This window comes from Lytechinus pictus, chromosome 16, assembly GCF_037042905.1.
Source record: "Lytechinus pictus isolate F3 Inbred chromosome 16, Lp3.0, whole genome shotgun sequence".
Taxonomy (NCBI): Eukaryota; Metazoa; Echinodermata; class Echinoidea; order Temnopleuroida; family Toxopneustidae; genus Lytechinus; species Lytechinus pictus.
Window position 1 is genome coordinate 5990569 of NC_087260.1, and position 13939 is coordinate 6004507.

At 41.4% G+C, this 13939-nt stretch overlaps 1 protein-coding gene across 1 annotated transcript; it reads right to left on the bottom strand.

Annotated features, from left to right (window-relative positions):
• Positions 1–11292: 11292 nt before the first annotated feature.
• Positions 11293–13038, bottom strand: LOC129278949 (piggyBac transposable element-derived protein 4-like). The gene has a single exon (XM_054915075.2). The coding sequence runs from the start codon at positions 13036–13038 to the stop codon at positions 11293–11295; it is 1746 nt and encodes a 581-aa protein (XP_054771050.2).
• Between the last annotated feature and the right edge of the window lie 901 nt (positions 13039–13939).

Below are 13939 nucleotides of genomic sequence, written 5' to 3' on the forward strand. Positions count from 1 at the left end.
TTCCTTGATTTGTTTGTCAGGCGACGACCATCAATATGCTTCAACATAGAATCTCCTTAAAGTAGCACGTCGTTAGATTTCTTCCGTCTTTATCGTTGATTGACCTGTCTCCAGTCACGGAATCCGATGATTACATCGGAAACTGCTACGTTCGTCACCACTTCGTCCTCTCCGAGAATCTCAAAACGGTTGCGAGTTGGAACATTAGGTACAGTACGGATATAAAATCTCCTGCATTCACAGTTGGAAGTAGAAATATTGACAAAGATTGTGCGATGCTCGATTCTTCCTAGGTTGTCTCTAATTGGATTGATGCTTTTACCATTTTATTGTATTATGTTTTTGTATTATGTTTTTGTATTCTGCTAGTTCGATCTGGTTGGTAGATCTGCCTTCCGCTGCCGGCCTGTCTTGGTGAAAGTGTGGTCCCCCTCCATCATCCACTCAGTGCAGCAACGACAGAGTGCATCCTTAAATGGCTTGTTGATACAAACATTTAGAGGTTGGAAAAATAGAGGTCATACCTCCAGCGATGCTTGAGTGCCGAATCGCTGTCTTCACTCCCTCCATCTTATGGCACCAGAACGCGTCAAGAACTAGAAGATTTCGCTACTTTGTAAGGCCAGACACACACTCCTTTCCCCAAAACACTTGATTTAATCTTCAACAAGATATTTGTCCGTCCATCCTTTAGGTAGTGCTCATACTAAGATGCCTTCAGTAATTTTGTCCTTTGGTAGGGTCTTTCACTTGAAGATGACGTACAGCGGCATCTTCATTCCTTCCGCGGTGCAGGAGAGCATCACTGTAAACCAATCCTTTCCGTGTCCCGTTATGATGCTAATGGACACGAATGGGATGTCAAGCATTAGAGGCGTTTCGTCAGCATTGCCGATCCTTGAGAGAGGGTAGTCATGCTGGCGACGCATCTTGATGACAAATCTCTGAAAGTTTGTCGCCTTTTGGTCAAAATGACCAGTATCAAGTCTGATGAAATCTACATTTTTGGAAAGATAATAAGAATACATGTTCAATTTTCAAACCCAAGACTTCAAAGTAAAACTTCAGCACAGTATTATAAAATTTATACCAGGCATCCTCTTTACAGTGCATTATCACATTTTCCGTCTTACTTTAAATACACCTCTCTTACTGATACTGAGGCTTTTAGAGTGCTCAAATTCAGGGCTGGTAGAGGAGGCAGGGACTTGGTAGAAGTCACAGTGAAGGGTTGGGACTGAGGGGCAGGCAGGGTTTGCTCTAGACTGGCAGTAGAGTTCGGGGCTGCAGGGGCATATCAGGTTGGGGTCAGAGGGACAGTTGAGAGGAGCAAGAAGAGCAGACAGAGGTGGGACATGGGGCAGGTAGAGTTGGGGCTTTATGGGCAGGAGGAGTTGGGGCCTTATGGGCAGGTGGAGTTGGGGCTTATGGGCAGGTGGAGTTGGGGCCTTATGGGCAGGTGGAGTTGGGGCCTTATGGGCAGGTGGAGTTGGGGCCTTGGGGGCAGGAGGAATGGGGGCCTTACAGAAGTAACACAATCCTCGTGCACTGAAGCGGTGAAATACAGACTTCTTGGCAGCAGATTCTTTGAGTGTGAGTGAGTTGATGGTTTAATGCGCATTCATGTATTGGCTTGTTCAAGAGAACACTTGCAGCAGTAAGCATACTTGGGGGTAAGGTTTCTTTGGTCTTTTGGACATTTCTCTCTATTCGCTGGGGCTCTGCTGCCATTTGAAGTATGGCATAAAATGTGGGAGCCTCAGACTGTGAAAATGACGATAGCTAATAAGGAAGATCCGATGTGATTGCATAGAGGACTGGCCTTCTTCTACCTTCCATGCCATTTCATGTAAATGCATCCACTTCATCTCTCACATCAATTATTTTCAAAGTTTCTTTGGCTTTATGTAACTCATGCATAGGTGATAATGTGGACTCGTGGTAACACTTGAGAAGATTTTCCATTCAGTACTGGAACGAAACTCCTCGCAAAACATCGCATAGATATTTGCAAGCCCCATCTTCTTATACACTACACACTGAAAAATTAAGAGAAACGTAAGCTGAAGTAATTGCAAAACCATACTTTTCCCTATGCATTGCATTGTGATTAAAATTCTTAAATTTCTATGACTTTTCTAGCTTTTGCGACTCGTTTTAATTGGTTTTTGCAAGTAAATGAATTGCAGAACATGTAGTAACAACCTGAATTTCCTGACGATTAATGATGCAGAACAAACGTAATAATTAAAAAGAGATCTTTTTGTCTCGCCTTCATATGATGTTATAGCTATTCATAACACAGTCAATGAGAGAACTGGATGAGTAGCTGAGCAGAGCATAAATCCTTATCTGTAAAAGAATGAAGATGCCCAATATACATGTGGTAAATGTAGCTTTGAAAATTTAGCAAATCGAGGTATTCTCACCATCCTGCCATACATGTATGTACCATATTGACAAATTGTAATTTCTGTTCTCCCAAACTTGAGCTAACTTGAATTTTCAAAAAAATTATTTCAGCGTATTTTCATTTCTTTGAATAATGTATAAGTTGTTGCAATATCCAATTCTTCATTTTGAGTACAGATAAAAAAGATTGAATAATGTACATACCAATTGTGTGTGCCTTTGGAAAAATTATGCTGCTCTCAGACAAAACAGTTCCATCGATGGCTTCTACTGTCCTGTTTATAGAGGGGTCAACCAGTAAAACAGTTTTTGGTCCATCAGTAGTGGGAATTTCGCCATATCTTTGGCAATGGAGGAAGAAATTCCTCTGCTGACGGAAAACATTCCATGGCTGTCTTTTTTGTTCCTTGTGGAATTTACTGTAAAAGATGAAAGCGACAACAAAAAATACAGATCAGGACAGATCCTCACATGATACATCTGCTAAATTAATGCAGTACTCAACAGTAACATTTGCCAGAGTGTCTGGACAGATCACTCAGTCCATTTCCAATCATAGTTTTAGATAACCTACACATTTTTGTGAATTGATTATCCAGGATTCCCAGCATATTAAAGACTGTGTCATCTTTAAGATCCAGAACAAAAAAAAAGAAACAAATAATTTACACATTGAAATCCATTGAAATATTATGACCATCTTGGAATAAAGTTACAATCTTTACTGTGAAAATGATGATAGCTATCTAATAAGGAAGATTTTTCTTAGCGGAACGCTGGCGTGGCCAGCCTTGCCAAATAGCACAGATTTGTGCTTCTGTACATATTGGCATAGACAATGTACTTCTCCATCATGCCAATTTCTCCTCCTTTTTTTCTTTTTTTTTCTTTCCACTGTCCTGTAAGAGGGGTCAACCACTAAAACAGTTTTTGGTCCATTTTGCAGGTGAAAATCTTACATTCCTTGTTATGAAATATAGTAGTATATCAATGACTATATCTTCCCACGACATGATCAAGTTCAAATGTGTATGTTTGTCAATATTGCGATTATCAAAATTCATCCCTAATTTTTTGTACCTTGAAAATTAAACCATACGGTCCGAAAATTCAAATCGACCGTTGACCGTTAGCACAGAGAAAAATGCATGTTAATACGCCGTGTGTGGTCCATGCTGAGCAAACAAGCTGCACGTGCTGTAACATCAACGATGCTGATGGTGAGCTGGTCTAGATTGGTAGTCTGAATTTTGTTTTGTATGAGTTCTTCAATTCTTTTTAATCTCTTAAGGCAGAGGTTTATCAGACAGGTCTGGTGTCGAGTGGCCTATGACATTTGTTACATATCCCCCCCCCCCCCCTTTGATGCTCTAACAGGTGATCCGGCAACCAAGAGAGACAGAAGATTGTGGGCAAACTGCATCGCCGTTGTGTTGTCATGGATGCCGCTTACACCTCGTTGTTTGGAGAAATATTCCTCCAGTGGGTCTTGAGAAAAAAATTTCGCTCAAGACATACCCCACACCTGGCTCTGAGAGGAGTTCCCTTGTAAGAAGAATGAATGACTTCACTGTAGTAAAGGAAATTAAAAAAAATAAAGACAGGGGGACATTTTATTACATTGACATCCTTTCTTTTTCTGCTTCTCTCTTAATTTCTTTGAGCAAACAAGCTGCACGCGCTGTAACATCAACGATGTTGATGGAGAACTGGTCTAGATTGGTAGTCTTGATTTTCGTTTCATTTTACTGATCTGAAACAGTTTGGAAGACAGAAGAGATGCTACTACAATTAAACTGTCAAAAAAAGGACCTTAAAACCGAGTGTAAAGGGGATTTGAATCAGGTTTCAAATTTATTTTAGAGAGGGCCTTGCCTCTAGCTACTAAGTCCTAGTCTGTCATCTAACAAACTTCTTGTTGATCACGATGCATATTTCTTAATTTGATGCACAGATCTGGCAAAACTAGAATTTCCCACGTACTATTGATACTAGTTTATAGCAAGTCAAATATTAATAAAAACATGACCATTTTGAACCAGAAGAGAAATCAGACCTTGTAAGGCAATGCGCTTTGTCGAATTAACAAAGGGCGAGGGCTGTTGAATGGCGGGCGCAAGACATGTCGATACATTTCGAGATTTTATGAAATATTGAGATAGAAGAAAATAAACGTTGCAATTAAAAATAGATAAATATATTCAGCAAAATGACCAAATATCGATGGAAATTTTGTTTTGTTAAAAGAATTAGGTCTAGATCTATAAGAATAACGTCAGATTCTTACTACAATAAATATTGCAAAAAAGCTCAACCTGTCAAATTCTGGGCAGCTTACTGTACTCTAACTTTGTTAGATAACTAACCTAATTGTTCTCTAGGCAAATAGAATCTAGTTTAGGAGTTATAGATCTATTCATCACCTAGCATCAATATTTGGGCCTTGTAAAATCCTGGATCTCCTCGCGGTTCTTTGCGCTTGCTTTCCTTCTATGAGGCGATAGATGGTGGTGGTGGTGTCCACTTGACCATACAGACTTTTCCACGTTTGTGAAACTTCCGCTCGAATTTTTTGATGTCCTAAGTTGGGACTATTTGCATGACATTGTCCTCTAAAAACTTCACATAGGCATACTAGTATGCATTGTCCTTGTATCTGAGGATGACATTCTTTATTTTTTAAAACAACAAACGACCTATACATAACCGCGAAATGGCAAGGTGAAGGAGTTGTGTTGACATTACTCTTGGCATGTTATTTGGCATGTGCTTAAGAAGCTAAAACAACTCTCAATATACAAATATCTACCATGCATCAGCTGATCATTGTTATACCCGTATTAAACCGACTTGCAGAAGACAAGGCATACACACAGCTGTTAGACGCCAAATTGGTTACTTATTTTGCCTAATACCTTCTTTCACAACAGAAATGCCATTCCTGCGAAGGAGTATGCAATGGTTGTCGCCAAAGTAAAATGATTTCTGCAAGTCTAAAAGAATGGGGAGTACTAAATTGAAAAGACAATAACACTTAAAATTTGGAGGAAAAATTGACAAATCATCCACAAAGAATTAATAGCGGTTAAATGACAGATGCTTACCCAATAACATGCACAGATATGCCAGATGGTGTCATTTGGACATCTACATCCTTTCCAGACCTACAGGATGTCATTGCCTCTTTACAGAGGCTTTGCAATCTACTCCATGAAACAACACAGAACTTTGTCTCTGCAGCCTGGGCTTGTGTTATTTTGGCATGGAGGCCACAGATGCTTACCCATTTAACATGCACAGATATGCCAGATGGTGTCATTTGGACATCTACATCCTTTCCACACCTACAGGATGTCCTTGCCTCTTTACAGAGGCTTTGCAATCTACTCCATGAAACAACACAGAACTTTGTCTCTGCAGCCTGGGCTTGTGTTATTTTGGCATGGAGGCCACATATGCTTACCCATTTAACATGCACAGATATGCCAGATGGTGTCATTTGGACATCTACATCCTTTCCACACCTACAGGATGTCCTTGCCTCTTTACAGAGGCTTTGCAATCTACTCCATGAAACAACACAGAACTTTGTCTCTGCAGCCTGGGCTTGTGTTATTTTAGCATGGAGGCCACAGATGCTTACCCATTTAACATGCACAGATATGCCAGATGGTGTCATTTGGACATCTACATCCTTTCCACACCTACAGGATGTCCTTGCCTCTTTACAGAGGCTTTGCAATCTACTCCATGAAACAACACAGAACTTTGTCTCTGCAGCCTGGGCTTGTGTTATTTTGGCATGGAGGCCACAGATGCTTACCCATTTAACATGCATAGATGTGCCAGATGGTGTCATTTGGACATCTACATCCTTTCCACACCTACAGGATGTCCTTGCCTCTTTACAGAGGCCTTGCAATCTACTCCATGAAGCAACACAGAACTTTGTCTCTGCAGCCTGGGCTGGTGTTATTTTGGCATGGAGGCCACTCCTTGAAAATGTCTCGCAGGGTTCATCAGGCTGCTGTGGAGGTAGCTCCCCTATTACCTCCTCCTCGGCACCAATGGCATCAATGTCCTTAGGGAGTGGTCTGAAAGAAACACAATATGTTGCAATCTGATTTATTTCTTCCTTTTAACCCTATCTAGGTGAGGGGGGTTTCCTTGGAGCCCCCCCCCCCTCAACGATTCCTGCACTATTTTTGCCGCGCAAAATTTTTGGACCGCGTCGCTCACTGGCTTTCTTCTTTCAAGTCTTGGACAACTTTTCAAATTTTGTTCCTCGTGTCTGGATGGCTAACATTGGACAGCTTGATCTCTCCCTGAGATTGAGGGTCAGCGATCCGGTTGAATGTTGCCATTGCAAAGCGCCGTGGCCCGGGTCCACCATGGACAAGTGACAGGGACATAAGTACTCCCCAAGTCTTGTACAGGCCTGTTTCAAGAGCTGGAACAATAGTATGCAAGTCTTCATGAAGATTTAATTGTCCTCCTTTTGCATGAGCCAAGCATACATTTCTGTATAGAGAACTTCATGATATCCTTTATCCTTCAATTTTGCTTGGTCATTCTCCCCGCAGGCTGACTGCGTTGCCTGTCTCCTGTAAGTAGCCGGACTGAATGCCCTTGGCCCAGGGACTCCATGAACCAGGGTTAGACAATGTACCACAGTCCTTGTACGTGTAGATGTCCTTAAGAACTTCATGATCTCCATCATCCTGCAGATTTGCTCCCTCATTTTCCCAGCAGGCTGACCTCAAGGCTTGTCCCACCAAATACTGCCACCATTTGCAAAAATACAAATAACGCTTCAAAATAATATTATTCTTAATAACATTACATTTGTGTAATACGGTATAAATGCTATATAAAGTAATGCTATATAAAGTAATGCTATAAAAGTAATGCTATAAAAGTAATGCTATATAAAGTAAATGCTATGTAAAGTAATGCTATATAAATGCGGAATATTATTATTATTATTATTACATTTAACTTTGTTAAAAAATACTTTTTTTTTAAGGAAACAAAAAATTATATAAAGAAATACTTATGTACCGTCGGATTATGTATGCGCGCAGATATCGTACAGCTTCTGCAAACACAGGGCTGCTCTATAGAGCGCGCGCTCATGATCCTAGCACGTACGTATCATCTCTACGGTAAACTGTCATCAAAGATTCTACTGTCATCACTGTAGGAAATCTACGGAGTCGAGTCGGAACTTAGGCTGCAGATGGGGCTGCTGAGTGATCTTAGACCTCTAAATGAAGTTTTCCCAAAGTGAGTCGAAAGTGTAAATATGTCTTCAAGTGAAAATAAATGACAGATGCTTACCCATTTAACATGCACAGATGTGCCAGATGGTGTCATCTGGACATCTACATCCTTTCCACACCTACAGGATGTCCTTCTTCATCCTCTTCTTTTTCTCCCGGCACGACCGTGAGAACATAATTTGTATAGGGAAGATAATAATACAGAAAGGGTTGTTGGTCAGTGGTGACGTGGGGGAAAATGCGTAGTTAGTTCCATTTCTTCTTCTACTACCCCCTTTTTTCTTCTTCTTCTGCAATGACTCACCCCGATCGGGAGATGGGGCTGGTAGTAGTGGCGTTGAGCACTAAATGATGCTCTTACGAATATTTGAGGCGCGGTCGCGTGGCGGACGGAACGTTTGAACAATTTTCTTTCCATAATCTCAGAAACAATATGAGCTTTAGCATCCATCGATTCTTTTCCATCCCTACTCATTGCTACTAATTGGTACGCATTCTGACACTGCGTTAACTTGTAACCGTATCGGGTCGTGTAAAAGAAGGGACTGGAGATGCTGACCTGTTTACCCGACCTGGCCATGACGAAAGAGACGTACGAGCGCATACCGCCCCTTCGGTTTGACACGTAACTCGCCGATAGGTGCGGGGAAGACTACATTTATAACGACCGCCAACAGGGCGGCCCTCCGTTTAACGTCGGATTGGCGCTGCGTGCGAAAGGTGACGCTCGTTTGAATCTATCTATACCGCCGCTGCACGTCGTGTGTCAACTCGGTTGGCCTTCGTTCGATACCTATTTTAAAAACAAATGTGCACGAGAGGGAAAACCTTGGTGGCTCTGGTAGACCAGTTACCGCAGGTGGTGTATTATCGTTTGATCATCGAGTGCTTACTTTTGGTGTCGTCCACACTATCTTCGTGTTAAAACCGAGTTTATCGACGTAGACATCCCTCAGACGCGTCTTTTCTCCTCGGAAAAGCATCCATCAGTGCAGAAATCACAGCATGGGCATCTGTCACAAGTTCTGTCACTTTTAGCCTCTTCTCTTTTATCGCTTCCAAAGCCCTCACAAGGGCAAGAGGCTCCATGTTGGGGCTCTTGTCCTCAGTCTCCCTCTTGTCGACGAACTGCACATCCACGGTCCAGGAGGGTGTAGGTGCAGTATTGGGCGCTAAACCCTGGTGAGTCATTCCGTGCATCACCTAAGGTCACATAGGGAAATTAAAACATAGATTGAAATGCATTGCATGTTTCATGGTGATACAAAAAACAAATGCATAACAATCTTGACAATCTAGACAATGTAAACAGCCGTTGCAATTTTCTTTTTCTTTCATTTTCAAAGAACATATTATGAAACATGATGATTGATTCACTTTATAGCAAACAAACAACTTATCAGATATTCTGTAGTGCAATACAGTATAATGTACTCACCGCACACTACAATCTCCTGGCCATACAGTTCGTCCACATTTCTCTGCACAATGCCGGCAAATGTGCTCTCTACCTCGGGGCAGACATAGTTGTTCTGCATTGCAAAGAATAACCTACTGGTTATGGGATGCAATCCCATAATTTTGAGCATGTGTTGGATTTTTATGAAGTTATTGCCTGACAATAAAACAGCTGAAGCCATTTTGATATCGCCAACATGGCTTCTATGTTGAGTCTCCTGAAGGCAGAAGCGGTCCTTATGACCATTCAGGCATGTCTGTGAAAGAGAAGAAAATGCAATACAAGAAACATTTACACTCATCGTCCACAAAGAACTATTCATAGTTACATGTATTTTGACAGTGTGTAACAAGTTTTGCTGGATCTGTCCCAATCAACTAATAATGGGATTATTTGCTGTAATTTAACACGACAGCAGGGAGAAAATTTGAATATTTCCTATTTCACATAATAGAATACAAAAGAAATAGTGAGTGAGTGATGTCATCAGTCTCCTCATTTGCATACGGACAAGGATGTGAATATACCTGTTTTGTGAAATTAAGCGAAACTTCAATCAAAATGTCATAACTTATTTTTCATCCGATTTTGATGAAATTTTCATTGTTGTGCTTGTTGGATTTTTCTCTTTTTATTCAAATCAACTTTTTGTTGGGGTGGACTTGTCCTTTAAACACAACTTGTTTTTCAACCAACTGAAATGTTTTTGAGCAAATTGAAATTCAGGACTGTGTTTGATTAAATGCAACCATGTCAACTAAGGGCAGGGTCATTTACATGTAATTTCAATCTTTTTAGAGCAAGGCCACTTTTCTAGAGGGAACATTTTCAAATTATTTTTCACACTATTCATGAAATAGTTTTTGATGTTGAACTGCCATTAGAAAAGCATAATTCCTGTAGTAAACTACCTTGTACAGAAAATAACAAACTAAACTCAACTTACCCTTCATGGAAGGTTATTTCTGGTTCGAAGTCGCTTTCGGGTTCGTAATCACTATCTGCTCCATAGGCTGTTTCATATTCCTCCTCCTCATCATCAAACCACTCTGATGTGGCCACATGTGTTTAACTGATGTTGGCACTGTTGTGAAAATTATGAAATCAACAGAACATTCACATTCATGTAAACAACATGATAAATCAATAATATAATGCCTTGCATATTAACTACCTTGTACAGAAAATAAACTAAACTCAACTTACCCTTCATGGATGGTTATTTCTGGTTCGAAGTCGCTTTCGGGTTCGTAATCACTATCTGCTTCATAGGCTGTTTCATATTCCTCCTCATCATCAAACCACTCTGATGTGGCCACATGTGTTTAACTGATGTTGGCACTGTTGTGAAAATTATGAAATCAACAGAACATTCACATTCATGTAAACAACATGATAAATCAATAATATAATGCCTTGCATATTAACTACCTTGTACAGAAAATAAACTAAACAACTTACCCTTCATGGAAGGTTATTTCTGGTTCGAAGTCGCTTTCGGGTTCGTAATCACTATCTGCTCCATAGGCTGTTTCATATTCCTCCTCCTCATCATCAAACCACTCTGATGTGGCCACATGTGTTTAACTGATGTTGGCACTGTTGTGAAAATTATGAAATCAACAGAACATTCACATTCATGTAAACAACATGATAAATCAATAATATAATGCCTTGCATACTGTATTAACTACCTTGTACAGAAAATAAACTAAACTCAACTTACCCTTCATGGAAGGTTATTTCTGGTTCGAAGTCGCTTTCGGGCTCGTAATCACTATCTGCTCCATAGGCTGTTTCATATTCCTCCTCCTCATCATCAAACCACTCTGATGTGGCCACATGTGTATAACTGATGTTGGCACTGTTGTGAAAATTATGAAATCAACAGAACATTCACATTCATGTAAACAACATGATAAATCAATAATATAATGCCTTGCATATTAACTACCTTGTACAGAAAATAAACTGAACTCAACTTACCCTTCATGGAAGGTTATTTCTGGTTCGAAGTCGCTTTCGGGTTCGTAATCACTATCTGCTCCATAGGCTGTTTCATATTCCTCATATACTGAAGAATGTCCACTTTAGGCCTGATTTCAGAAATGTCTCTTTCATTCACCATCTCAAGAATGTCTACTTTGGCTTATGTTGAGAATAGCACTTGGGACACACGGCTACTCCACATCTCAAGCAACCAAAAGATGTTCTCTTACGCTTGTTATCCTTCCTGTCCGAGCAAACTGTACACTGGCGGTACTTATTCGATTGTCCGAAGTCACATTTCCGTTTCCCTTGCGCTCTCGTTCCCGTGCTGGGAGACATTGGTCCTTGCAATCTTTCATTCCTAACTGGCTCCATCATCGCCTCATACACCTTGATGTAAAACTTCTTGCGATTGATGGGCGAAGGATTTACTTTGCAGTAAATTACATAAGCATTGAGGATGGCCTTTTGTACAAATCTCATCGCGACTTTCAATGTCCACCTCCGTGTTGCCCTTTCAACTTCATACTCGTAAACTTTCTGGTCTGCCAGATCAACTCCTATTTTTGTATGGTTGTACAAATGTACAACCTGTGGAATGCATTGCTCGTTTTTGTCCGCTGTGGCAACATTTTCACCAGTTTTCTTCTTTACCCAGCGGGCACTTCCTTTCGTTGAGAGTAGACAGACACCAGGTTGTTTCTGTGACGCTTTCTGCCAAAACGTTATGGCAAGAAGAGGACCCTTCCTCGATGCTGACACACTGCCGACGGGATTTCTCGCATCTTTCACTGAAGCCGGTATCCCACGTCTTCGATTCACTCTGACTGTCCCAGTTACTTGAATCTTCCTCTCGTAAAGTTTGTTCACGAGGGCCACATTAGTGTAAAAATTGTCCATTGCTATGTGCCACCAGCTGTTTGAGTGGCGTTGACACAACTTCCTAACAACGTTGTCTGGTCTATTCGGATATTCATCCAAGTAACGTTCAGGGATTCTCATCTCAGATCCAGCACACAGCGATGACGTAATTAAGTAGCCTGTAGTCTCGCAGAGTTCATAATTCTTTATACCAAACTTATGGTGCTTCTTCAGAGGCATGAACTGTATTATCCCTGCACGACCCCGGTATCCAACTAAGCCTTCATCAATCGTCAGGTCCTGATGTGGAACATATTGTTCATAGAAGACGGCATTGAAGTGCTCGTAAACAAATCGCACCTTTCGCCCAGGATCCTCCTCATCAGCGTCTTCATCCTCGCAATCGTAGAATTGAATGAACCTCATCAAGAGTAAGAAATGATCACGCGGCATCACCTCAGCCCAGCATGGCGTGAACTGTGACCAGTCCTGTTGGTTCCAGTAGTCACCGACGCTAGATTTCCTGATCATTCCCATGTTCAAAAACAGAGCGAGGAATGCCAACATAATTGCAATATTCAATTGCTGGCTAAGCTTTGTCCACTGCCGATAACGTGATCGAGGAGAGAGGATTGCCTCCCCGTTGTGGTCCCGAGCATATCTGTTCTTGGCAGCAGAAATAACTTTGTTGGCGTACTTCTTGGTAAAATCAACGATAGTCATAAGGAATGCCTCAGTCACTAATATCTTCACAAAGTCTAGAGGTGTGGATTGTTCATCGACTCTCGCTAATACCCTGGGCTGAGCTCGAAAACGACGTCGAGGAGTCTCATCGTCGTCAAGGTTGTTGTCTCTCGTCCACAAACCGGCCCCAGCACCACCGTCTCCATCGCGGCTACTCCCGGCGCTATCATCAGCACTGCTACCGCTGGATCCCGCACCTTCACCAACTGCAACTTCTTCGTCACTTTCAGTGTCCGAGTCTTCGTTATACTCCACATCGGAGGTTCTTTCATCCCCAGACGATTCCGACATCACTGCGACATCATCATCAGTGTCAGCACTCATCTCTCTCCCTCAAATAAAATCACAAATGTCGATAAAATATGGGAAATATTCCGATCATTGACGAGAAATCCGAGTAGAGAATCAGCGTAAACAATGTAAACAAACTGCGAACGTGCGTGTGTAAAACGTACAGCGCGGCGTTCGCTCAGCTCGGCTCGGCTGCACGCTGAGGGATTCCAAACAAAAGAAAACAGGAAAATTTTCTTTTCTTCTTTCATCTCTCTTCATCCAATCAGATCTCTTTTTACATCGAAAAAAATCACGGAGGTTGTATTATAACTACTCTGATTGGTTATCGCGGTCTTGGGGTGAAAGGTTCTTATTTGCATAAGTAGCGTGCCTTGGAAATGCAAGCGTGCAGTGTGCAATTTCCGGGCCAGTTTTCTGGCCAGTCGCACTGTCGCGATGGCCAGAAAACTGGCCCCTCGCGATTTATGGGAAATGTTGAAGCAGAGCCCACTCAGATAAGGTGCCTAAATGTGTCAGATTTCTAAAACCTCAAATTATGGCATATGAGACGCAGAAATGTGAAACAGATATTTCCAACACACCTTTAGAACATGGTTCCCATCCACTAGCAGAGCCTCATTAAAGTGCTTTAGCGTTATGTTGGATATTACACCTGGCCACTGGGGGTTCCGAAAAAGAATTCGCAAAATGAGGAAGTCCCTCATCAGCTGGATCTCCTTCTGGTCGACATTCTCTCCTTTCTGGATTTTTTCTGCAGTAAATTAAAAGAAATGAATTTGTTGAATACAATTATTATATTGTAGAATTGAGCTTTTGGAGGGCTTCTTGGGGCTTGATTTTTGTTTTTCCCCCTGAATACTATGCTGTATTATATGCACACTAGGCCTACACAATATCG